Source organism: Phyllobates terribilis, unplaced genomic scaffold, assembly GCF_046119375.1.
Source record: "Phyllobates terribilis strain yellow unplaced genomic scaffold, ASM4611937v1 Scaffold_470__1_contigs__length_1423970, whole genome shotgun sequence".
Lineage (NCBI taxonomy): Eukaryota > Metazoa > Chordata > Amphibia > Anura > Dendrobatidae > Phyllobates > Phyllobates terribilis.
In genome coordinates this window covers 1213046-1240919 of record NW_027363230.1, presented here as the reverse complement: position 1 = coordinate 1240919, position 27874 = coordinate 1213046, and the positions used below count along the sequence as shown (strand labels likewise).

Sequence of the window (27874 nt, the reverse complement as noted above, 5' to 3'; positions counted from 1 at the left end):
CACTGATAACAGAGCTATGCGGTCCAGGTGTTGGGAAAATTACAGCAAGTACAAGGAAACATAAACTGGGGGCACAGGTGACATTACTAATATATGGGGCACACAGGTGACATTACTAATATATGGGGGCACACAAGTGACATTACTAATATATGGGGGCACACAGGGGACATTACTAATATATGGGGGCACAGGAGACATTACTGATATATGGGGCACACAGGTGACATTACTAATATATGGGGGGCACACAAGTGACATTATTATATGGGAGCACACAGGTGACATTACTAATATATGGGGGCACACAAGTGACATTACTAATATATGGGGCACACAGGTGACATTACTAATATATGGGGGCACACAAGTGACATTACTAATATATGGGGGCACACAAGTGACATTACTAATATATGGGGGCACACAGGGGACATTACTAATATATGGGGGCACACAGGAGACATTACTGATATATGGGGCACACAGGTGACATTACTAATATATGGGGGGCACACAAGTGACATTACTAATATATGGGGCACACAGGTGACATTACTAATATATGGGGGCACACAAGTGACATTACTAATATATGGGGGCACACAAGTGACATTACTAATATATGGGGGCACACAGGGGACATTACTAATATATGGGGGCACACAGGAGACATTACTGATATATGGGGCACACAGGTGACATTACTAATATATGGGGGGCACACAAGTGACATTATTATATGGGGCCACACAGGTGACATTACTAATATATGGAGGCACACAAGTGACATTACTAATATATGGGGGCACACAAGTGACATTACTAATATATGGGGGCACAGGTGACATTACTGATATATGGGGGCACACAGGGGACATTACTAATATTGGGGCACACAGGAGACATTACTGATATATGGGGCACACAGGTGACATTACTAATATATGGGGGCACACAGGTGACATTACTAATATATGGAGCACACAGGTGACATTACTAATATATAGGGGCACAGGTGACATTACTAATATATAGGGGGCACAGAGGTGTCATTACTAATATATAGGGGCACAGGTGACATTACTAATATATGGGAGCACACAGGTGACATTACTATTATATGGGGGCACACAGGAGACATTACTAATATATGGGGGCACACAGGTGACATTACTAATATATGGGGCACACAGGTGACATTACTAATATATGGGGGCACACAAGTGACATTACTGATATATGGGGGCACACAGGTGACATTACTGATATATGGGGGCACACAGGGGACATTACTAATATATGGGGGCACACAAGTGACATTACTGATATATGGGGGCACACAGGTGACATTACTGATATATGGGGGCACACAGGGGACATTACTAATATATGGGGGCACAGGTGACATTACTGATATATGGGGGCACACAGGGGACATTACTAATATATGGGGGCACACAGGAGACATTACTGATATATGGGGGCACACAGGTAACATTACTAATATATGGGGGCACAGGTGACATTACTGATATATGGGGGCACACAGGGGACATTACTAAAATATGGGGGCACACAGGGGACATTACTAATATATGGGGGCACACAGGAGACATTACTGATATATGGGGCACACAGGTGACATTACTAATATATGGGGGCACGCAGGAGACATTACTGATATATGGGGGCACACAGGGGACATTACTAAAATATGGGGGCACACAGGGGACATTACTAATATATGGGGGCACACAGGAGACATTACTGATATATGGGGCACACAGGTGACATTACTAATATATGGGGGCACGCAGGAGACATTACTGATATATGGGGGCACACAGGTAACGTTACTAATATATGGGGACACACAGGTGACATTACTGATATATGGGGGCACAGGTGACATTACGACTATATGGGGGGACACAGGTGACGTTACTAATATATGGGGGCACAGGTGACATTACTAATATATGGGGGCACAGGTGACATTAGTAATATATGGGGGCACACAGGTGACATTACTAATATATGGGGGGACACAGGTGACGTTACTAATATATGGGGGCACAGGTGACGTTACTAATATATGGGGGACATAGGTGACGTTACTAATATATGGGGGCACACAGGTGACATTACTAATATATGGGGGCACACAGGGGACATTACTAATATATGGGGGGACCAGGCGACATTAGTAATATATGGGGCACACAGGGGACATTACTAATATATGGGGGCACACAGGGGACAGTACTAATATATGGGGGCACACAGGGGACATTACTAATATATGGGGACACACAGGTGACATTACTAATATATGGGGGGCACACAGGCGACATTACTAATATATGGGGGCACACAGGGGGCAGTAATACTATTTCGGGCACATAGAAGGAGTTCTGGCCGCTGCAGGTGAATAGGGGAATATTATCATGTGGGGTCACAGGGGGAGAAGGGAGAATTATTACAGTGGCCGGTACAGAGGGGAGGACATTACTGTCTGGAGGCAAAGAGGAAACCGCAATCACTGCACACACAGATAGGAATCGCAGGTGTGAATAAGGACTATAGTGCGTGTGCTAATAATGTGTACAGCGCTGTGGAGTGTGACGGCGATATAGAAGGAAGAAATAATCCGCATAGAGAATAACGCGGAGTCTGCACAGACCTCCAGCTGTAGAGCCGCACCCCGGAAAAGGAGGAGCCACCTGGGGAAGGGCAGCGTGTAGATTGGAGGCGGCTGTGTGAGGTGACGTCACCGGACGGGGCGGGGCCTTCTCCATTCCACTGCGGTAGAGACTAAAGCCAAGTGTGCTACAGGACCTTTGCTGACATCAGACCAATGTCGCCATGTGAGGCTGTGTCACCATAAAAGGGCGGAGCCTAGTCAGTGCAAACATGATACCAGAGTTGTGTGGAGCTCGGAGCTGCTCTTTCCTCACTGTCTCCTCCGCTGTAGCCGCTCAGTGCTGAGGGGAGGAGATTGGAGCTGCTGGAACGCGGGCCTCCGCTGTAGACAGTTCCGCACTGCCACCACTAGATGTGGGGTGAGCACCTTGAACCCCCAGGTGCTTCACAGAAGTTTATAACGTAGAGCCGTGAAATTAAGAAATCTAATTTTTTTCCACAAAAATGTAATTTAGCCCCAATTTTTTTTATTTTCACAAGGGTAACAGGAGAAAATGGACCCCAAAATTTGTTGTGTAATTGCTCTTGAGTACGGACATATCCTATACGTAGGGGAAAACTATTGATTGGACGGACGGCAAGGATGGAAACTACACCTCTCAAGGATTTTATCCAGGGGTATAGTGAGCATTTTGAACCCACAGGTACTACACAGAATTTGATAACATTAGGTCGTCATACTGAAAATGGACCCCATAATTTGTTATGCTATGTCTCCCGAACGCGACAATGCCCCATATGTCATCAGAAATTACAGTTAGACCACACGTCAGGGCTGAGAAGGAAGGAGCGCTATTTGGCTTTTGGAGCACAGATTTTGGTAGAATAGTTTGTGGACAACATTTGCGGAGCCCCAAAGGTGCCAGAACAGCAGAAAAACCACAAAAGTGGCCCCACTGTCGAAATTGCACATCTCAATGAATTCATCTACTGCTGCAGTGACTATTATGTAACATCCACGCCAGGCTTTATTCTGGAGAATTCCAAATATACCAGTTTAGTGCCCATACATAGCGCCCCCATACATTTCTCACACACCTCGTAAATTAAGTACTCTCCTCGCTACAATAATGCCAAACATGTGGCCACTTAATGCAGTTTAGGCACAGTGAGACATTTGGATTTGGGAGATCAGAATTCATTGGATTTTATTTGAGGGGGCGGGAGCTGTCGCTTTTCCACTTTTCCAGAGACTTTGTTCTACCAGTAACGTGGGACCCCCTATAGTCCTCGTGACAGTTGACGGACCTGAGAGGCAGCTGGTTTTGTGTGGGATAAATTAGGGGTTTTATTGGTAACATTTTGGGGTACATAATTATTGATTGCTTCCAGAATAAGACTGGATCGCCAGTCTACGCTGAGCACTTACGACACGGTTTCCATGTAAATCCCAAAAAAATGCGATTCAGATGAAACCCCCAGTGGAACCACCTACCACAAAGAGGCAGATGGAGACACTTTGAAGCCTGTTTGACGTCTGCTCCAGAGGTCTCCATATTTTTAGGCGCACACAGATCTGTGGTTGTCCACACTTGTGCACTAAAAAAAAGCCTAAAATGTTGGTACACCACTGGAACAGAAACCAGTCCAAATGGACTCCATCAGCCTCATAAATGAGTGGCTCCATCTGGGTTTTTTGTCTGAATTGCAGTTTTGGTGAATTTACATGGAAACCCCAACGTAGGCGCTCAGTGGAGAGCGCAGGATAAACGTGAGCTGAGAGTTATTCCGATTTTTTTGGAGGCAGAATGAAGAAATAGACAGCTGTACCAGAATAGTTCTTATTTTTGTTTTTGCGCTGTTCACCATGTGGTATAAATGATAAGGCGGATTTATTATTCGGGTCGGTGCGATTACAATGATACCAGATTTATATGGGTTTTTTTTTAGGTTTTGTTGCTATTACACAGTAAAAATGCTTTTTTTTATGAAAAGTAGTTATTTTTGTTGCCATATACTGAGAGCTGTATGAAAGCTTATTTTTTTGTGGGACGAGTTGCAGATTTTTTGGTACCATTTTGGGGCACATAGTAATTTTTTATCGCTTTTTATTCAGATTTTTCAGACACAGAATGAACATAAACCAGCAATTCAGTTATTGTTTTTATTTTTTGCACTATTCGCCGTGTGGTAAAAGTGATGAGACTGATTTGTCCGCTGGGTCGGTGCAATTATAGCGATACCAGATTTACATTTTTTTTTATGCTATGCAATTTTTACAGACTAAAAACAGTATTTTACAAAAAAGAAAATTGATTTTGCATCGTCGCATTCTGAGAGCTGTAACTTTTTTATTTTTTTGCCGAATGAGCCATATTATGGCTTTTTTGCGGGACGATTTGGCATTTTTATTTGTATAATTTTTTTTACATTCAACTTTTTGATCGCTTTTTATTCACTTTTTTGGGAGTCAGTATAATGAAAAAGCATCATTTTTGGAGTGTTTTTTTTTGCCAAACGGACTAAATAACGCAAGTTTTATAGAGCAGGTCGTTCCGGATGCGGTGATACCAATTATGTGTATGTTTCCTTTATTTTTGAGCGGCAAAACGGATTTTAGTGATGTGTGCACTTTGTGTTTTTTTTTTTACTTTCTTACCAAGTCCCACTGTGGAACATGTGTGATTGTCACTTTGATAGCTGGTCTCATACTCTGTAGTAACTCTGTACTGCAGTGTATGAGACCTATCAGTGAGTCATGTCTGATTCACTGACTGTGCCTATGAGAGCCAGCTTGTTGCTGGATCTCACAGGCCACCGTACCCTGGGATCATCACATGATCTCAGGGTACCATGGTAACCATCGGGACCTGCGATTCTCATCGCGGGGGTCCGATGGTTTTTAAGGGGGGTATTTCTTGTCATAAAGGGCCCTCAAAGTCACTTCAAATGTTATGTGGTCATTAAAAAAATGGTTTTCTAAATCTTGTTGGAAAAATGGGAAATCGCTGGTCAACTTTTAACCCTTATAGCTCCCTAACAAAAAAAATTTGGGTTCCAAAATTGTGCTGATGTAAAGTAGACATGTGGGAAATGTTATTTATTAACTATTTTGTGTGACATATCACTCTGATTTAAGGGCATGAAAATTCAAAATTTTGAAAATTGCTAAATTTTCAACATTTTTGCCAAATTTCCATTTTTTTTCACAAATATACGCAAGTCATATCGAAGAAATGTTATCACTATCATGAAAAACAATATGTCATTAAAAAGCAATCTCAGATTCAGTGGGATCGTTGAAGCGTTCCAGAGTAATTACCTCATAAAGTGACAGTGGTCAGAATTGTAAAAATTGGCCCGGTCATTAACGTGCAAACCACCTTCGGGGGTAAAGGGGTTAAGGGAAAGTTGAGTACAAAGAAAGATTGTGGTAGGAAAAGGTGCACAAGCAACCGTGATAACCGCAGCCTTGAAAGGATTGTTAAAAAAGGCCATTCAAAAATTTGGGGGAGATTCACAAGGAGTGGACTGCTGCTGGAGTAATTGCTTTAAGAGCCACCACACACAGACGTATCCAGGACATGGGCTACAAGTGTCGCATTGCTTGTGTCAAGCCCCTCATGACCAATAGACAACGCCAGAAGCGTCTTACCTGGGCCAAGTAGAAAAAGACCCAGACTGTTACTCAGTGGTTCAAGGTGTTGTTTTCAGATGAAAGTAAATTTTGCATTTCATTTGGGAATCAAGGTCCCAGAGTCTGGAGGAAGAGTGGAGAGGTCACAATCCAAGCTGCTTGAGGTCTAGTGTGAAATTTCCACAATCAGTGATGGTTTGAGGAGCCATGTCATCTGCTGGTGTAGGTCCACTGCGTTTTATCAAGACTAGTGATGAGCGAGTATGTTCTGTTAATCATTTCGCCGAGCATGCTCAGGCAAACACCGAGTATCTTTAATAAATGTAAGGAATGTATGTTTCTTAGGCATTCCTCACATGTATTAAAGCTGTCAAACAGTTGCAAATCAGGCACACGAGAGTGATTCAAACATAACACAGAGCACTCTGAAGATACTGTGTGCTCGCTCATCAATAATCAAGACCAAAGTCAGCACAGCCGTCTACCAGGACATTTTACAGCACTTCATGATTCCCTCTGCCGACAAGCATTTTGGAGATAGAAATTTCATTCTCCAGCAGGACTTGGCACCTGTCCACCCTGCCTAAAGTACCAATACCTGGTTTACACACAACAGTATCACTGTGCTTGATTGGCCAGCAAACTCACCTGACCTTAACCCCATAGAAAATCAATGGGGTATTGTCAAGAGGAAGATGAGAGACACCAGACCCAACAATGCAGACGAGCGGAAGGCTGTTATCAAAGCAACTTGGGCTTCCATAACACCTCAGCAGTGCCACAGGCTGATCACCTCCATGCCACGCCGCATTGATGCAGTAATTGATGTAAAAGGAGCCCCGACCAAGTATTGAGGGCATTTACTGAACATACATTTCAGTATGCCAACATTTCGGATTTTAAAATCATTTTTCAAGCTGGTGTTATAAAGTATTTTAATTTAATGAGATAATGACTTTTGTGTTTTCATTGGCTGTAAGCCATAATCATCAACATTAACAGAAATAAACACTTGAAATAGATCACTGTTTGTGATGACTCTATATAATATATAAGTTTCACTTTTTGTATTGAAGAACTGTAATAAATTAACTTTTAGATGATATTCTAATTTTGTGAGAAGCACCTGTATATATACAGGAAAGTCCAGGGTCACTGGAGGACACTTCTGCTGTAATTTACACCACTTTTGTGTTGTCAATGCTGAGGATTTTGTTTTCTGTCATGACTCTCCCTGCAAATTGATACCCAAACTCTTAGTTTGGAGTTGATTTTTGAGGACCTCACTCTAGCAACTCCATTTTAGTCTCCTCACTAGTGAGTCGTCTACAGTGGAGACTAAAATTATAAAAAGTCCTCTCGTATCTGAAGCTGAACCCATGCAAGTTAACCGCCTATTAAAACGTGAAAGTGCTGAGAGAAAAGAACAGAGACTTCGGGAAAATCTGTGCTTTTATTGTGGCAACACTGACCACTTTCTCGTCAATTGTCCTTCTCGACTACATAAAACAGTGGCAGTGGATCCCAACTTTTCCGAAGAAGAATCAGTCTTGTCTGAACCAGCGCCTCCAGTGAATGTGGTCATCCATTCAATTTCTTCTATTGCACCCAACAGTAAAAAACAAAAACAAGGACTCTCATTGCTTTATTTTTATCAAGTTTCAAGTTGATTCTCAATTGATTTCCACATCTGCCATGGATGATTCAGGAGCAAACGGCAATTTTATGGACATCTCTTTCGCAAAGGAACATGGGGTAAAAATTCAAAACAGACTTTCATCTATTATCATGGAAACTGTTGGCAGATCTCCACAAAATTCGGAACCAGTGAATCAAGAGACTGAACCCTTAGAGATGTTATGGAACCTAATCACCATGAGGTTTTATCCTTCCTACTAATCTCATCTCCACATTTTCCAATAATCCTGGGGTTTCCATGGCTACAGACTCAAAATCCCACTATCAATTTGGAAACCAAAGAAATGTCTTTTCCATCTACTGTACCCTTCCCACAGGCTTCACCAAATGAAGAGTTTGTAGAGGATTCTTGTGACGATACAGTGTAATACTTTAATTAGCCAGATGATTAGATGTGGTAATGCAAAAGAAATACATTATTGGGTTTTATTAGAGATTGCTGGCTGTGTTTTATTAATGTTCTGCTTGCTCTTCATTTTATGTACACTAATTTAACTTGTAAAGTGTTCAGCATTCCACTAATTTCATTACTATCTAAGCAGCCTCTAACCATTTTTCAAAAGTCGTCTAGGCCTATTGTGTAAGTGTTGAAAGAAGATCCGGCAGAGCCTTCACCACAGGGAATCTCACATGTAGACCCAGGTGATGCGGTCGACCTGAGAAAGATACCTCCACTAATGCACACTTAGCTTTGGAGGGGGTGGGTGAAAGCAGTTCTGCCCATTCAAGAGACTTGAGCCCAGAGAAGCAGAAGGGGGCATGTGTTTCTGTAGCTGTGGGACTTGGGACAGAGAATCAAGGAACATCAGAAAGATGAAAGAAGAATGAGAGACATCCTTCAGGACAGCAGATGGATTGCATGGCATCCAAAGAGACACCGATTTGTATTTCACATGATTCTAGTCTAAGGGTATCCTCCATGACTGGAAAGATATGAATTTTCTCCATTTAACCATCAGAAATACCATGGATACTTTTGGAGAGACCAGGAGAGGACAAAGAAGTCACCTGGTCCCATGGATATGTTGTTTGGGGGTTGCTAGGGTGAACCCACCAGTCGCCTAGAACCCATGGAGACATTTAGAGTTGCCAGGAGGGACCCACCGGTCGCCTGGCCCCATGGAAACTCTCAGAGAGGCCAGATTGGGACCCTCAGGTCTCCTGGCCTTGTACCTTGATGGACTGCTAGCTTCCTAAGCTTGCTGCTACCTCCTCTCTGTGGGAGCACACCAGAAGCGGGGGGGCCACTGGTTGAGGTAGTCGGCCCTGGAAGTCTCCAAAGGCGCAGTTGTTCTATCCCAGGCAGTTGAAGAAGGAAGGGTGAGACTGTGTAATGTTCCATCTTGGGCATATGATGGGATTGTTCTGTGTGTTTATTGTCAGTTTGTGGGTCAAAGTATTGCCACGCTGTTTTACCCTCACCCTGTGCTGTCTGAGTAGCGTTACGCCGACGGAAGACCCCGGGTCTTCACAATCCTGAATAATCTTCTAAACTACCATCTGTGTATAAAGAATTTGATGATGTATGTGACAAGAAAAACTCTGACAAACTCCCTTCTCATCGCCCATATGATTGTCCAATTGAACTATTGCCTGGAGCAGCAATTACCTTCGGAAGCGTTTACACACTGGCAGAGCAAGAATTAAAAACACTCAAGGGTATAAATCGATGAAAATTTAGCTAAAGGGTTTATTCGTCCATCTTCATCAACAGCAGGTGCGCCTATATTTTTTGTCAAAAAGATAGTTCCTTAAGACCCAGCGTTGATTACAAAGAATTGAATAAAATTACTGTAAAGAATAGTTACCCTCTGCCTTTGATCCCTGAGTTGCTGGACAGAGTTTGTCATGCAAAATTGTTCACAAAACTAGATCTTCGAGGGGCATATAACTTGGTTCGTGTTAGACCAGGTCATGAATAGAAAACAGCATTCAGATCACGTTATGGACACTATGAGTACTTAGTCATGTCATTTGGACTTTGCAATGCTCAGGTATAATTACATCAATCAGCAAATGAACAAAGAAAGGCATATCGTTTGTTTGGTCTCCTCAAGCACAAGATGCTTTTCTTGCCTGAAGACGAAGTTCACCACAGCTTCTATACTAATTCATCCCAATCCTGAAAATGCCTTTATTGTAGAAGTGGATGCGTTAGACGGTGCAGTGGAGGCCATTCTATCACAAAGAACAGGAACAAAAGATCTGCTACATACTTGTGCTCATTTCTCCCGTTGTTTGTGTCAGAGAAGAATTATGATTTGGAGAACAAAGAGCTCTTAGCTATCATTGCTGCTTTAACGGAATATAGACATCATCTAGAAGGAGCAGCTCAACAAATTGTTGTTCTAACTGACCACCGTAACCTTGAAATGATCAGGTCTGCTAAATGTTTGTCGATGGGAGTCTCTTTCATAATAGATTTTGTTATCTCTTACAGACCTGGCTCCCATAACAGTAAGGCTTATGCTTTATCTAGGATCTTCTCCAAAGATCCTTCTACAGCAGAACCCCCCCCCCAACTATTCTGCCTAAGTCCCACTTCCTGGGGGTGATCCATAACAAAGACTTGCTGGAAGATATACGAGAAGCATACGAGACAGACCCAATTCTTCTGCATCCACCAGATGATATATCTCTTACATTTCAAAATAAAGTATCATTGCATCTATGTTCCAGAATCTGTGAGATTTAAAGTATTAAAACTAATCCATAACTCCAAGTTAGCAGGACACAAAGGAATTAAAAAAACACAAGAATTTCTCTCTCATTTCTTTTGGTGGCCCAATTGCCAAAAAGATGTTAAACAATATGTATCTTCCTATAGCACCTGTGCCATGTATAATACTCCCGCACATCACCAATGGGATTATTCCAGCCTCTGTAAAAATCCATCTCATCCTTAGGGCTCTACATCTATGGACTTTATTGTTGAACTACCAGTTTAAAAAAAGGGAAAGCGTTCAATCCTAGTAGTGGTGGACCAACTCACCAAAGCAGCACATTTTGTCTCCTGCACTGGTTTACTATCTTCTAAAGAGTCTGCTGATCTTGTAATTCAAAATGTGTTTCGTCTTCATGGGGTTCCAGATGAAGTCGTCTGATCGTGGAACACAATTTACATCAAGCTTCTAGAAGAATTTTTATGCAGCAATGGACATTGATGTCAGTATATCTTCTGCATTCCATCCCCAATCTAATGGGCAAACTGAACGCACAAACCAAACCTTAGAGCAATATCTCAGATGCTACATTTGTCATCTCCAGGATGACTGGGTTCATTTGCTTCCTATGGCAGAATTTTCAAAACTGGGTCAAAAATGTATTGATCCTTTTAAAATAATTGGACAAGTTAGCTCAGTAGCTTTTCGCCTTCAACTGACCACAACAATGAAGATACATCCAGTGTTCCATGTCTCTTTACTAAAGCCATTTGATCCAAATCATTTTCCAGGTTGTTGTCTACCCCCTCCTGATCCAATTAAAGTGGATGAGCAAGAACATTACACAGTTGAAAAGGTTCTGGATTCCAGAATATTCAGAAACAAGTTGCAGTAATTAATAAAGTGGCAAGGGTACGCGCCTGAAGCTAACTCCTGGGAACCTGTCAATGATCTTCGACTGCTTAAAGTTTCCCCAAAAATACCCACATAAACCAAGCCAAGCATCATCCAGAGGCCGCTGTTGAAAGGGGGAAGAAATGTTAGAATTCCAGTTGTCCTTCTACAGTTTGACCACTAGTGGCTGCTATTGTTCACCTTAATAATTGTGCTGCTATTCCGCTCCTTACCACTGGAGGCTGTTGCTGTGTTCTGCAATTGCCCTTTACTATGGCAGATTCTGATCCTGTGGGATCAATCTTGTTTCCTGTTTAGCCGCATGGACTCACTCATTGCTTGAGTATTGTGTCTAGGTGTTAGCCTAGTTTCCAGTCTCCAAGCTCCTGAACATTCTTTCCTAGATTGTTCACACCTATCTACGGATTGTTTCCTACAACTCCTTTTGCCAACTACAAGAACTTCTGCTTCTGCTCATGCTCCTTTGGCCACTGGTTTCCAGCAGTACTGTGCCTGTATCGTAACACGCCGTCCAATCAACCTTACTGCATTTGGTGGTATCTGAGCAGAAAATATCGGCCATTGGAAACCAAGCATGCCTGAAACTTCACACAGCCTCCACCATGTGTTACAGAAGATGTGCTGTGTTTGGATCATGAGCCGTTTCAAGCCTTCTCCAAACTTTATTCTTCCCATCTTTCTTATACAGGTTGATATTAGTTTCATCTGTCCAAAGAATGCTTTGCACCTTGTGGTGAACCCTCTGTATTTGCTTATTTGCTCTTATGAAGTCTGCTCTTTTATGGTGGACCTAAACACTGAAACACCTTTTTCCTGGAAAGTTTTCTTCACGTAGGTTCATATTGTGAAGGGGCTTTTCTTCACCATAGAAAGGATTCTGCAATCATCCACCACGGTTTCCTTCAGTGGGCGTGCACACCTTTTTGAGTCCCCAAGCTCAGAAATGAACTTTCTTTTTTTTGCAAAATATACCATGCTGTTAATTTAGCAACTCCTAATATTTCTGATCATTGGTAGATTTGATCTTTTCTCTTCCATTGAGAGCTCTTTTCTGTGTTATGGGGTCACAGTAACAGCTTCCAAATACAGAAGCCACACCTGGAATCAGCACAAGACCTATTACCTTCTTAATTGATGATGGATTAATGGGGGAAGAGCCCATACAGCCAGTGAAAGAGCTTTTGAAATAATTGTCCAATTACCTTTGGTCCCTTGAAAAAGATGCAGCCCCATATTAAAGAGCTGTAATTCCTAAACCCTACATCCAATTATGATGTGTGTCAGGAAAATATTAATGTCAGGGACATAACAGAATATTAGCCCCTTCTCCCATGCCCTCTCCTGTAGTGTTTGTTCAGAGATGACAATTATCCAGTGTCTTCCTGCAAATTATCACCCACAGCCAAAAGGCTTTAAACAAACATGCCTACCATGAAGTGTTACAAGCTAAAATGCAAATGTATCTCCTCTTAACACAGACCTGAGATAGATTGACACCTTCTCCCAGGCCAGAGTTTGGAGGAAAGAGGAAATGGTTCGTTACGTTCAAAGGCCCTCACAAACAATTCCCGAGCCTCAAAGGAAAATTTGTAGATGCACTGACTCCGATATGAAATATGAAATCTTGTGAGTTCCATAGGTCCGACAGTAACGGGACCCATCTGTGTAGTGACCAAATCAGCCCAGGAATGTATAGGTAGTTTTCCAGGGCTGTAACCAAAATCAGGGAGCGGAAGAACAAAAACACCAGAATAGCAGACTGCAGCTATGTGATGTGTGATATCTAAATAAAGCTAAAATCATAAGGGAAAAAATGGCGTAGTTTGCAAGCTTCTGCGATCAACGAGCGATGAGTTATTGCAGAAGTTAGCGTTTTTAATAAAAATGTTCAGGCTGGAGACCGGTCCACATGATGTCACCACAAGGGGCGTGTGGCCAGATCTCCCCTTAGGTATAAAAGAACTCATGGACAGTACAGAAGCACTCATTGCCAGGGGGGAATAAGAATTATAAGCAACGGGTCCTGTTCAATAACATTATAATCCATCTGGGGAGCCCCTCTTCCACCTATATTGAATCATCTCCGTGATCGTATAGAGTAAGTTGTCTTCTTTTTACCCTGTTTATTTTATGTAACTGCGTATGTATTTTCATGTCTCCCTTGTAACATCCTTGAATATATTTTTCCTAAACACGGCCTCCCTTTTGGATTAAATATAAAATTTAATAGTCCTGTTTCTTTTGTTCTGTAATCGTTCCCTTCCCCGAAGCCATATGCTACCAAAACGCAGGCATCCGGCCAGGCCTGTATTATATTTCAAACTCGGCCGGTGGTGGCAGAGACTATTAATAATTGGGCTATCGTGAAGCTGACAGTGACCGTACGGAGGGCGTTAAACACGGATTCCAGGCTGTGGAACCCAGGGTGTTGCGCCATACGCTCACTGGTCGCTTACCCATACTTACATAGAGCGTAGTCTGGATCGCGTGCTCGCGTGTGTCACTGTCCAAATATTTTCTGGACCTAACTATTTAAAGATATCAAACCAAAGATGGCCAAAAATTAAGTTATTTGTAATAAAGAGAAATGACACAGGGAATAAGTATTTAACTCACTTACTTAAGTTTATTTAATACTTCACACAAAAGCCTTTGCTGGCGATGACAGCTTCAAGATACCTCCTGTATGGAGAAACTAGTCACATGCATTGCCCAGGTGTGATTTTGGCCCATTATTCCACACTAACACTCTTAAAATCCTGTGGGTCCCGTGGGGAATCTTCATCATCCTGGTAGTTGGCAGCAGATTGGCCCTAAATGCCCCAAAGTCGCTGAGGTTCTAATCCCCAGTGAGCCAATGGGATTGTAGTATATGCTGTTAACTGTTGTTGATCCAATAAAGTCTTATCTGAGTGTGGTCCCCTACCCTGCATGGTCTGAGAATTGTTATACCAACGGGAAAGGAGTACAGCAATCAATAGGATGAACCCTGGCTCATGTGGTCTTTCTAACACTGCTGCATGGACAGTGCATGCACACAGCTCTGCTACATACGCACATTTACATACACACAGCTCTGCTACATATGCATATTTATATACACAGAGCTCTGATTCACATTTACATACACACAATACGTACGTACAATATGTTAATAACATATATAGTTTCTACCTGTCTGAGTTATTTTTGATGGTCAACAAAATACGATTTTCCAGAAATTCATTTCTCACACTCTAGGTATGATAATGTCTTCTCTCTGTGTGGGATTTTTGATCTTTAAATGGGGCTGTCCACTACTTAGACAACCCCTTCTCATTTCTCATGTTTGGTCCTGTTAAAATAAAAACAATTATACAAACTTCCCATGCCTGTGCCGTTCTAGTGGTGTCAGCACTTGCATTTCCAGGGATTATATGACGTTGTTACGTCATGTAAGCCCTGTGCCCAATCAGCCCTGGCATGACTGTCTCCACCTTTGGACACATCGAACAATAAGAGAAAGTCAGAAAGCAGCTGTAGCCCTGGCTTCCTGTTGTTGTTCAATCTGTCTGAAGTCGGGGACAGTGAAGCTGGCGCTGACTGGGCGCAGCGCTCGTGTGATGTAACAACCTCACAATAGCCCGGGTACACAAGTGCAGACATGGCTGGAACAGCGACGACACAGAGGGTGAGTATGAGTGTTTTTATTTTAATGAGGCCAAACATGAGGAATGACAAGTGGTTGCCCTAGTATTGGACAACCCCATTAGGAAGATACAATTTTCAGTTAAAACTTGTCAAACATTCTGAACATGAAAACCGCTTATCCCCTGTATGAATTCTCTGGGGCTTAATCAAATCTGATTTCTGGTTAAAACATTTCCCACATTCTCAACAGGAAAAAGGCCTCACTTCTGTGTGGGTTCTCTGGTGGTTATCAAGATTCTGTTTCCGGTTAAAACATTTCCCACATTCTGAACATGAAAAAGGCTTCTCCCCTGTGTGGGTTCTCTGGTGGTTATCAAGATTCTGTTTCCGGATAAAACATTTCCCACATTCTGAACATGAAAAAGGCTTCTCCCCTGTGTGGGTTCTCTGGTGGTTATCAAGATTCTGTTTCCGGATAAAACATTTCCCACATTCTGAACATGAAAAAGGCTTCTCCCCTATGTGGGTTCTCTGGTGGCTATGAAGATGTGATTTCCAGCTAAAACATTTCCCACATTCTGAGCATGAAAAAGGCTTCTCTCCTGTGTGGGTTCTTTGGTGTATAGAAACATCTGATTTCCATTTAAAACATTTCCCACATTCTGAACATGAAAAAGGCTTCTCCCCTGTGTGAGTTCTCTGGTGGTTATCAAGATTCTGTTTCCGGTTAAAACATTTCCCACATTCTGAACAAGAAAAAGGCTTCTCCCCTGTGTGGGTTCTCTGGTGGCTACGAAGATGTGATTTCCAGCTAAAACATTTCCCACATTCAGAGCATGAAAAAGGCTTCTCCCCTGTGTGGGTTCTTTGGTGTATAACAACATCTGTTTTCCATTTAAAACATTTCCCACATTCTGAACATGAAAAAGGCTTCTCCCCTGTGTGAGTTCTCTGGTGGTTATCAAGATTCTGTTTCCGGTTAAAACATTTCCCACATTCTGAACATGAAAAAGGCTTCTCCCCTGTGTGAGTTCTCTGGTGGTTATCAAGATCCTGTTTCCATTTAAAACATTTCCCACATTCTGAACATGAAAAAGGCTTCTCCCCTGTGTGAGTTCTCTGGTGGTTATCAAGATTGTGTTTCCGGTTAAAACATTTCCCACATTCTGAACATGAAAAAGGCTTCTCCCCTGTGTGGGTCCTCTGGTGGTTATCAAGATTCTGTTTCCGGTTAAAACATTTCCCACATTCTGAACATGAAAAAGACTTCTTCCCTGTGTGCGCTATTTGGTGCAAAACAAGACTACATTTATGTCTAAAATATTTCCCACATTCTGAACAGGAAAAAGGCTTCTCCCCTGTGTGTGTTCTCTGGTGACTAAGAAGAGATGATTTCTTCATAAAACATTTCCCACATTCTGAACATGAAAATGGCTTCTCCCCTGTGTGAGTTCTCTGGTGACGAACAAGCTTCGATTTCAGGTTAAAACATTTCCCACACTTGGAACAATAAAATATATTCTCTGCTGTGTGAATGTCTTGATTCTTAATAATAAACTTTTGGAGAGGAAATCTATTTCCATAATCTGAACGTGAAAATGGATTATTTGCTTTAGGAGCAGTTTGATTTTTAATGCTTATTTTGTGACTTTGATTTTCCTTAGTAGTCGGTAACAAATCAGAAGACAGGATCTGTTTCAATGGATCAGATGACAGATCTTTGCTGTGAAGGGATGATGATATATATGGAGTAATGGCATTCACTTTAATTGCATCTTGTGGGATCTCAAGATCATCGGATTTAAAAATTGAAGATGTCGGCTGTCCCTCTGATCTCCTGGTACAGTCATCTGCCAAGAATAAAAACAATTATAATTTTTTAATAAAATATCCTTGAATGTAATATTTTTGAACATTTCTACTTATTGTTAACTGTTAGTAACAATGGCAGTTACGTAGAAAAATGTTATTATTCACCAAGACAATGACAGTTCACAGTCTAATAGAAAACCTCATAGCATGAACCAGTAGAGTGTGGTGTTCAATTGTTTGTTCATTCTGCCTCCAAAATATGGAATAAAAAGCCACTAAACAATGTTATGTAGGCGAAAATAATACCAATAAAAACTTCTACTCATCCTGCAAAAAAACAAGTCCCCACTCAGGTCCATTATCTGTCAGTGGAAAAACAGGTTTCCACATTATTAGTGGCTCAAAGGCTCTTAAAAAGAAGCATGGCTTCCATAAACCAATCCAGCAATATCCGCTCTCCCCAAAAAAAAATGCCCCCCTTGCTTCTGACCCTTGCAGTGTGCCAAACCACATTTAGCATCCATGAATTTGGCATTACTATAGTGAGAAGAACCAAGTCAATTTACGGTGTGTGTCTCCTGGAGCACAATCTGGGCACTATGTGTTGGGTAATAAAATGGTTAATGTGCAATTTTCACTTTCCAAAATCCAGTGCGTGCTAATTTCCGGAAAGTGCCTGTGGAGTCAAAATAGTTACTAGTCCTATAGATTAATTCATTGAGGGTTATAATTTCCAAAATGGAGTCACTTTATGGGGATTTCTAATGTTCTGGTTTTCTGCCATTTTGTCATATTAGGGCTCTTAATCCTGCTAATTTTTGTGTTCGCTTCAAGCAGGAGGAGATCACACTTAGCGATACCCAAATATTTGTAAGTCAGGAGGAAGACAAGGGTGTGGACGGGGAAGACGAGATAGTGGAAAATGAAGTTACTGACCCAATCTGGGAAGGTGACAAGCAGAGCAAAGACAGCAGCGCAGAGAAGGTGGGATCCATAGCACCACAACAGGCAGGAAGAGGTAGTGACGTGACCACAGAGACAAGGCGGGCAACTGTTCTCCAGAATACCAGCACGTGGGAAGTTGCCAGTCCAAGGGTTAGGTCTTCCTGAGTCTGGCGCTTTTTTAAAAACTGTCCAGTTAACCCAAAAAAGGCCATTTGCAACATCTACTGTGCCAGCATCAGCAGGGGCAGCACAGCTACCAGCCTGACCACCACCAGCATGCCCAGGCACACGATAGCAAAGCACTCGACTAATTGGGCCGAACGCCAGGACCAGAAATAGTGTCGGTGGGTGACACCACTGCCTCTTCACCTGTTGTATGTGCATGCCAATCCCGTGTCCATGATGCTGGTGAAGATGCCTCCTGCTCTCCACCTGTCGTAGAAACCGCATTCATGTCCTTGTCCAAGAGCAGCATTCAGTTGTCCCTTGAAACACAAGCGGAAATACGCAGCCACCCGCACACCCACAGGCCACAATACTAAACGGCCACATTTCGAGACTGCTTGCACTGGAAATGTTGCATTTTAGGCTTGTGGAGACAGAAGCTAGGTACTCAGTCCCCAGCAGCCACTATTTCTCCCGATGTACCATCCCTGCCTTACACAAGCACGTGTCCCTTAACATTACCCGTGCCCTCACAACACAGTTACTATGAAGGTCCACCTAACCAAAGACATGTGAACAAGTGCTTGTGGCCAGGGATGTTACATTTCCCTGACGGCACACTGGGTGAATATTGTGGAAGCCGGGACCCAGTCGGATCTTGGGGCGGAACGTGCTACCGATGCCGAGGATTGCGGGCCCTGGTTCAATCAGGGTTGCCCCCACCTTGTACAGCAGTTCCTGCACCTCTTTCGCCTCCTCATCCTCCATATCTCTGAAACGTCAAAAACATCAAGCTGGAAACTTTCAGCACTGCCTTGGTCAAGCAGCAACAGGCTCTGCTGAAGCTAATCTGCTTAGGTGACAAACTGCACACCCCTGCAGAGTTGTTGAAAGCTGTAACAGAGCAGGCAGATCTGTGGCTCTCACCACTGAACCTACAACCAGGCATGGTCGTGTGTAATAATGGCCGCAACCTGCTAGTGGCTCTGAAGCTTGGCAACCTAGCACATGTACCATGCCTGACCCACGTGCTCATCTTAGTGGTTCAGCGGTTTCTCAAAACCTACCATGATCTGCCTGAGCTGCTTGTGAAAGTACACTGTGGGTGCCCATTTCCGCAAGTCAGCTACAGCTTCCATCGCCCTGGCTGTGCTTCAGCAGCGTTTGCAACTTCCAGCTCACCGATTGTTGTACGATGTCACCATGTGTTGGAACTCAACGTTGCATATGTTAACAAGGCTTTGTGAGCAGCAGAGGGCAGTTGTTGAGTACCAACTCCAACACGCCCGTCAACATTCTGATCAGTGTCCGCACATAAGAGCTGATGAGTGGGCATGGATGTCTGACATCTGCGCGGTTTTCCAAAACTTTGAGGACTCCACCAAGATAGTGAGCGGTGGTGATGCCATAATCAGCGTCACCATCCCGCTTCTCTGCCTACTGAAACACTCGCTGCTCACAATTAAAGACGAGGCTTTGCAGGCGCAGCAAGTTGAGATGGGGCAAGAAACTATACAGGGTGATACTACACAGCCCAGACTCGTATCATCTTTTCAACGTGGATTGGGTGATAATGAGGAACACAGGCAGGTTTCCTGCGCTACAGACGGTACAACCCACACCACCATCATCCCATCTGTTCAGCGTGGCTGAAGAGGAGGAGGATAAAGAGGAGTATGAGGAGGAGATGATGGACAATCATCCATCTTGGTGGAGACAGGGAAGTCTTGGCTCTCTGCAGTCTGTTACATATGGCTATGTTTATGTTCCGCTGCCTTTCCCGTGACCCTCACGTTGTACACATTTTGGGCAACAGTAATTACCGGTTGATCACCCTTCTAGACCCATGCTACAAGGAGAACTTTCTATCTCTCCTTCAAGTGGCAGAGAAGTCTAATAAAATGTTGCAGTACCAGAAGGCCTTAGTTGAAGAATATAAAAAATTCCCACCTGACAAAGTAGGCGATAGAGGTCAAAGTTCATTGGACAACCAATGAGTACAGGGAGACAGACATACAAAGCCATATGCAGTAGTAGCAGGGGAACACTCTCAAAGGTCTGGGACAGTTTTCTCAGACCCTCCCAGTGCCCAGGCCCTGATGTACAGGGTAGTCTGACAAGGAGGGAAAAGTTTTGGAAGATGTTGAAGGAGTACCTTGCTGACTGTACCACGGTCCTTCATGATTCCTCTGTGCCTTACAACTATTAGGTATCCAAGTTAGACACGAGCATGAACTGTCTTCACTACGCCTTGAAGGTCCTGGTCCGCCCCTAACGTTTTGTCAGAGCGGGTTTTTAGTGCGCCGGGGGTATTATAACTGATAGGTGTGTCCACCTGTCAACTAACAATGCTGACAGGCTGACTCATATCAAAATAAACAAGGCCTGGATTGGCCCAGACTTCTCAACACCACCAGATGACAGCAACAGAACATAAATTCAAATCCATTTTTTTTTCTGGTCTATTCCCATGCAAATCTTCACACCCAGATAGGGGTATATGCTTCAGGATTTCTTCTTTTTTATGTTGTCCTATTCCTTCTTCTCATCCTCCACCACCATAACAGGGTGATCATCATGCAACACCCCCATTAATTATTTTAAAGGTATTTAGGATGCCCGCATGAATAAGTTTTAGAGACCTACTTCTAACATTCTTTACAATATACATGTATACCCCTGCTGGAAATGAGTGTTCATTGTCTTGCATACACTGTCTATAACTTGATTGTATTCTTCAAAAAACTCATTGACAGATGTGTTTTTTAATGTAATCTGCACTCAGAAATTCATCAAAGCAGGCAGGGTTGCTTGCATTCCTTCACAGTTTGGTGCTGCCATGTCCCAAAAATATACTCTTCGGGGACGGGTTAAAATCTATTTTATATTCTGCAATATTACCTCTCATCTGCAATTTGTGTACGGGTGAGCTATAGCACTAGGGATAGCGTATTACAGGTATCTAGTCAGGGATTATAGCCTTATACTCAGTGCTGCTGCAAGCAAAAAAGAAAAAAAAATCTATGCTATTCCTTATTAATACCTCTGTTAGCTACATTTAGTATAGGGATAGGTGCTAGGTGGTAGCATCTGCTGGAAATGAGTGTTCATTCTGGTCACATACATCTTTTCCACAGTTCATAACTTAATTGATTTCTTCCATTCACTCATTGACCAATTCAAAATTTTTACGGTGATCTGTACTCAGAAATTCATCAAAGTTTACAGAAATTTATCATAGTTGACAGAAATTCATAAATTTAACAAAATGTACTGATTTAATGTGTCAGTTTCTCTTCAGCTTCTGTATGTAAGAGGGAGTGGTGAGATACTTGACGCTACAGGACCTGGAATTACCACTTCAGAACTCTCCAGTGCTTTGTTTCCTTTCATTTATGGCTGCTTATTGAATTATGCTTGGGGTCATTGTCCTGCTGAAAGACCCATGACGCCAATCCAGCTTTCTGACACTGGGCACTACATTGCTACCCAAAATCTTTTGGGAATATTGAGATTTCATGATGCCTTACACACAGTCAAGGCATTCAGTGCCAGAGGAAGCAAAACAACCACTAAATATCTTTTAGGCTATGTGCCCAAGATGCAGAAATGCTCCGGATTTTTCCTGACCGTTTTTGCATATCCCTGGCAGAAAAAAACGCATGCGGATTGTACATGCGTTTTTCCTGCCAGGGACATGCGGATGTGAAGCTTTCTTCACATGCATTTCCGCATGCGGGTTGACAAGCGCTTTCCAAGCAACTTTAGCATCACTTGGAAAGTGATTGTCAACTTGGTCACACTATATAAATCCATGCAAACGGCATGGATTTATATGGTGTGACCGTAAAAGAATGGTTAAAAATAAAAAATAAATCTATACTTACCTTCTGATGGCCCCCGCAGTCTTGCTTCGCTCCGTCCTGGCTGCCGGCAGATCGCGGTACACAGCACTGAAGGACCTGCCGTCACATGACTATAACGTCAGCGCAGGTCCTTCAGTCCATCGCGATCTGCCGGCAAGGGAGGACAAGCGCAGCGGGGGCCATCAGAAGGTAAATATAACATTTATTTTTTATTCTTTTTTTCACAGGTTCTATGGTACCCGGATCCGGAGGAGAGTCTCCTGTCCTCCACACCCGGGTACCATCCGCACATTGAAACGCGTGGAACGAACATCTACATATGCAGTGATGCGTAATCCATGCGTTTCAATGCAAGTCAAAGGCGGCAAAAATGCAGCACTTCCGCAAAATAATTGGTAGTGCTGCATTTTTTTCCGCAATGATAATCCGCAGCGAAAATTTCTGCAGAATGTGCGCAGCACATGCGGATTATCATTGGGGACCATGGCAGGCTTTCTACCATGCATTTTTTAAGCGTTTTTGCCGCTGGGGAAACTCTTAAAAAACGCATCACAGCCTTAACCTCCACTATATTTGACAGTAAGTTCTGTGTGCTTTTATTTTTAGGCCTCATTCCATTTACAGTAAACAGTTGAATGATGTGTTTTACCAAAAAGCTCTATCTTGGTCTCATCTGTCCACAAGATGCCTACTGGCCCTCTAAAAATAGTGGAGGCCACTTGCTGGCACCCTATAAATTATGATGGCCGCCTGCTGGACCTCCGAGTTTCAAACTTTACATAATGTATACGAAAAAGAAAATTTGACCACCTCAGATGGATACGTTATATTGCAGTAGCAATATATGGCCATGCAAATTTCAAACTTTACAGTATTAAAGAAGTTGTCCACTAATTTTACATTTATACCCCATCCGTAGGATAGGGAATCAATGTCTAATTGGCCTGGGTCCCGCACCAGGCACCCCCGCAAATCAGCTGCTATCTGTGCCAGTGGCTTCCGTCGGCTGGAAGTGCTTACTTGCGGAACTTGGCCGTCCAGCTTTAGTGGCCGCCGCAGGGTACTCTAACAATAGTAAGGGCCGCCTGATGGCGCTTTATTAATAGTGAGGCCTGAAAAAAAAATGGGACTTTCAGAGTCTCTCTTTCATAAATGAAACAGATGTATCTGATCATGTCCAACACACCACATGGCCAGATAAGGTAGTAAAATGTTAAAATTACATTTACCGGTCAATGTATTTTTCACCGTTGAAAGCAATGTGAACGTGCAAAAACACTCAGTGTGAACATAGCCCAAGGTGTGGAGGAGTATTTTTTCTGTTATTTATTTTGCATTATATAGAAGTCATTATCCTGGAAAAAATGTTTCTTAAAATTTTTTTCCAGGAAAATCCATTTTATCTTCGTTTTTGTATTTTTTATTGTCAGCCCGTAAAAGTACTACTCTGGTAACATTGTTCACAGCAGCAACCTGGAAGTCAGAGATGATTCCAGGGGGTCTTCCCCATGCTGTTCCCATGCCATTTCAGCACTGTTTCCATAGATTTGAAAAAATGTTAGACTCTCTCCAGCCCTACGGAGGATATGGAGGGGTTGTAGAGGGAACCGCTGGAAAATTGCTCGAGTAAATAGTACCCAAGCACCACTACTGACTACTCTTTTACCTTCTGATTTTGTATTTTCTCTGCCCTCCGGGTTCTGACCTGGCTAAATGACTATTTTTCATATCTGACTCTACAGAACAACAGGTCACACCAAGGCCCAAGCCTAGGTGTCTCTGTGTAAGTCCAGATTCATGTAGATGGGTTAAAGAAGTTAAAGGTTGATGGGGAAAACTGTGACTATAGACAATAACACATCATATTTTCTACTGAAAAGATTAGGCTGAACAGTCTTCATCAGTAAAAAAAATGAGAAGAATAACTAGTGGGGAAACTTCTCTGGAGTAAATAGATTACCAACAGCCACAAACTCTAAATTATCGTAAAATCCAATATTTTCTGTCAGATGAGTTTCAAGAAGAAATATTAGACATTTAAAGAGAACTTTTTATAATACTGCAGAGCTGAGGTGTCTTAAATTTGAATATCTGGCATTTGGAAGAGGCAATGGAAAGCTTTTTTTAAAGAGACCAGGGAGTTACTGAGTAACATAAGTGAGGCAGGCCGATCCCACCACAATCATACAAAATGAAAATCTGTAAACCAATAGACTTAGAATAAAAAAAATGTTACACCCCCAACAACAATATATGTATGAGGGGGGAGCTCCAACACTAAACTGGACTTGCACTCATTTATTGTGGACCATTGGAGCTACTAGGAGTCCTGACCAGAAGAGTGGAGAAAGTATTCGTGCTCCCCATTTCAGGAGAGATTGTGCAGTAATCTGAATTCCTTAGGATTGAAAACATAATGGAATTTATGATGTGGAGTGAATCCATGAAACCAGGGCTGGAGCCATGCCACCACATCTCCTGCAGGCGTGAATAAATGTATATTACAGCCATCAGCCACGCACAGCTTAGAGATATATCATGGCACAGGTGTAATGTTTTTTATGCATTTTATTGCGATCCTGTTTGAAGTTAGTCGGTTTTAAAAGAAATTGAAAAGTCAGGATAAAGGGAAATTCTGTTGTTATTGTACAGAAATTCACACTTGTCCTCACTGCACATTTAATGTTGTCGATCATAAAAGTGAAGTTTCTCCAGAAAGACTGGACCTGGTCTTGTAGGGACCATATGAGCACATTCAGCGGCACAGAAGGGAGAGAAGGTAGATTCATCCAACAAGATATCAGGGATCTAGGAAGCCAACAGCATCATTACCCTCCGCTTTCTTTTACAGGCCCATCATAATATTTTTCTTCAAGTGATTTTCTAACTTCTCAGCACATTCTACATAATGTGACAAAGTCACTGGTAAAGTACTGGAGGAGAGATGTGTAGCACTGAGATTGTTAGCTCCAGTAATTAAACATAGGAAAAAGGTTCCAGCAAACGAGGGGGTTAATCAGACATCTTTAGTTCTAGAATGATTGAACACCGGTAGAGAGGGAGTAGGTCATAGGATAAAATTCACAGGCTTTAGAGTATTTGTGGGGTGGGCCTGGAGGTAACAGCCACACTTTAAATAGAAACTGTTCCTGTGTCTGCCTCTTTAAGAAGCTGAGTGAGTCGATCACAATACGCTGACATTTGGCTTTGTAGTTTACAGATCTGGGCAAGTAAGGGTCAACGTCTCCTAATCACAGTGGGTAGGTGGATCCTCCAGGCTGTAAGTTCTATAGAAAAGGGCTTTTAACGCCCAAAGTCATTTGGACAGTTTGGGGTGTTAAAATATGTTGTGGTCTAGAGGGAAATGGTGATCACACGATTGTGATACGGCCGATCTACATCACCGATAAAGTAGCCAAAGCCGGTGACTGAGAAGAATCTGTGACTTCTCAGCATTTAGTGGTCACTACTCACCTGGGTAGTCATATGTAGGAATCTCCTCTTTACACCGCTCATCACCCATCACATATGTCTCTGTAGTATTAATATGGGTCAGATCTTCACCCTGAAACAAATATTGTAAAAGTCACAGATAGATGGAGAAGTCACCTCTATGATCAGCTCTAATCCTGCCATCTCCACCGTTCTCATTACACAAGTATAAAACATATAATACTGGTGGATAAAACAAGACAGAACACAAGACCTTCACAGCCGTCTACATATCATAGGGGAGATCTCATGACTCCTTCTCTCCATCTACCTGATGATCCTGAGGAACATTGGGATCTTCTTGTTTAGAGTCCAGTGGAAGAAGAGGACGGGGACATCTCTCTGGTGTTGTCCTCTTACTGGATAAATCTGGAGGAAACACATACAGGGACTGAATTCATTCTTTACATACAGATAATTATAGGCCGTGTGTATTTAGTCCGGTCTATTACCTGGTGATGTGAGGGGCTGAGGAACCTCCATCATGACGTCCTTGTACAAATCTTTGTGTCCTTCTAAATACTCCAACTCCTCCATAGAGAAATAGACGGCGACATCCTGACACCTTATAGGAACCTGACACATACAATGATACCGTCATCCCCGATCCCTTCATAGCGTTACTGTATAATGTCCCAGCATTCCCAGCAGTGTCACCTCTCCAGTCAGCAGCTCAATCATCTTGTAGGTGAGTTCTAGGATCTTCTGGTCGTTGATGTCCTCATGTATCAGGGGGTGAGGTGGAGGTCCTGTGATTGGGCTCAGGGGTCTTCCCCATCCCTCAGACACAGGGTCCTGACAGCGCTCACTAGAGGTCTTCTTCACTACTGTGTAATCCTGGTTATGGAGAGACACATTAATAAATCTCACTACAGACATTTCCAGAGTCCTCACCTCTCCAGTTCTGTCCATCTGTTATTCCCATAGATAAGAATGATGTAATGGGACGTCATCAGAATCTCTCACCTCTCCAGTAAGCCGGAAGAGGATCTCTAGGGTGAGGTGTAATATCCTCTCCGCCATCTTGTCGCTGTCCGTATCCATCTTTGATGGGTAATTCTGAAAAATTGTATTATATAGGAGATCTTCACTGAGAGGATCCGATAATGTAGAGACCTGAATGAGAAGAAGATGAGCCGACGTAACATCATAAAAATCCTGTGTAATAATACAATTACTGGAGACAATAAGGGAAATATATCAGGAGATAGAATGTGTAGATGTTGTATTCTCTAGTCTTATATGGACATCTCCTCTATGCTCCCAATCACTGGCTGTGTTACTCACTGCGTCAGCAGCTGATTGGCTGTATGAATCACAAGTTCGTTGGGGCTGACCAGAAAATACAGAGATTGGCGGGGACCCTAACAGCAATGATATTTTTATTATTTTACAACATTCAGTTATTTTCATTGACTTCTACTAATAAAACCTATATATTTTAGGCCACATACAACAAGCAGTTTCTTCCTCGGAGTCTGCAGCTGAACACGTTTCTCATAGACTCATCTTCCTTATTGCTAATTCTCGTCTCATTTACTGACACTGGAATTATATTATGCTGTGTGTGGGGGGGATGGCGGTACTGTGGGAACATTACACTATGTGGGGGCATCATATATACTGCATAAGGGCAAACAAAAAACCGAAGAAAGATGATCTAGAGGCCGTATTGTAAAACTACAATAATCTTTATTAGTATCAATAATCAATCACAGGGCATGGAAGTGGACAGGGCACAGTGCAATGGCTATGCACAAAGACGCGCAGCAGGGAAGATACATAGTAAGAGCAATAAGTTAAAGCGTATAATTTATATATATGTGTACACCCCCTACATATCCAGGAATCAATACATATAAGAATGAACAAGTATAAATCTGTCTTAGTATGATATGTCACTCTTAAGGGTAGTGTGGAACCACTTCAGTATGTGCAAGGCTATATGTACCCACATACTGGCCAATCATTATAGGGTAAATTGATTGTAAGGCAAATTGATACCGCAATTTACCCTATAATGATTGGCCAGTATGTAGGTAGATAAAGCCTTGCACATACTGAAGTGGTTCCACACTACCCTTAAGAGTGACATATCATACTAAGACAGATTTATACTTGTTCTTTCTTATATGTATTGATTCCTGGATATGTAGGGGGTGTACACATATATATAAATTATACACTTTAACTTATTGCTCTTACCATGTATCTTCCCTGCTGCGTGTCTTTGTGCATAGCCATGCACTGTGCTCTGTTCACTTCCATGCCCTGTGATTGATTATTGATACTGTGAGGACCTGGCCACTTACTAAATACTTTTCCAGCACTGAGCACCAATTTTCGTCAATCTTATTTCTGTGCTTTGTTAGAAATTCGCTTGCTGTGTTTTGTTTTGTGATTTG

General features: G+C 42.5%; 1 protein-coding gene across 1 annotated transcript in view; it reads right to left on the bottom strand.

Annotated features, from left to right (window-relative positions):
* Window positions 1-14159: 14159 nt before the first annotated feature.
* The window catches only part of LOC141229266 (uncharacterized), a 51382-nt gene continuing 37667 nt past the window's right edge, over window positions 14160-27874 (bottom strand). Inside the window, exons 9-14 of the mRNA XM_073667452.1 lie at window positions 26436-26585; window positions 26127-26306; window positions 25922-26045; window positions 25741-25838; window positions 25452-25542; window positions 14160-17039 (exon numbers count right to left, since the gene is read on the bottom strand). Of these exons, the coding sequence (XP_073523553.1) occupies window positions 15433-17039; window positions 25452-25542; window positions 25741-25838; window positions 25922-26045; window positions 26127-26306; window positions 26436-26585 (2250 nt within the window). The 3' untranslated portion in view covers window positions 14160-15432. The remainder of the gene's footprint in view (window positions 17040-25451; window positions 25543-25740; window positions 25839-25921; window positions 26046-26126; window positions 26307-26435; window positions 26586-27874) is intronic.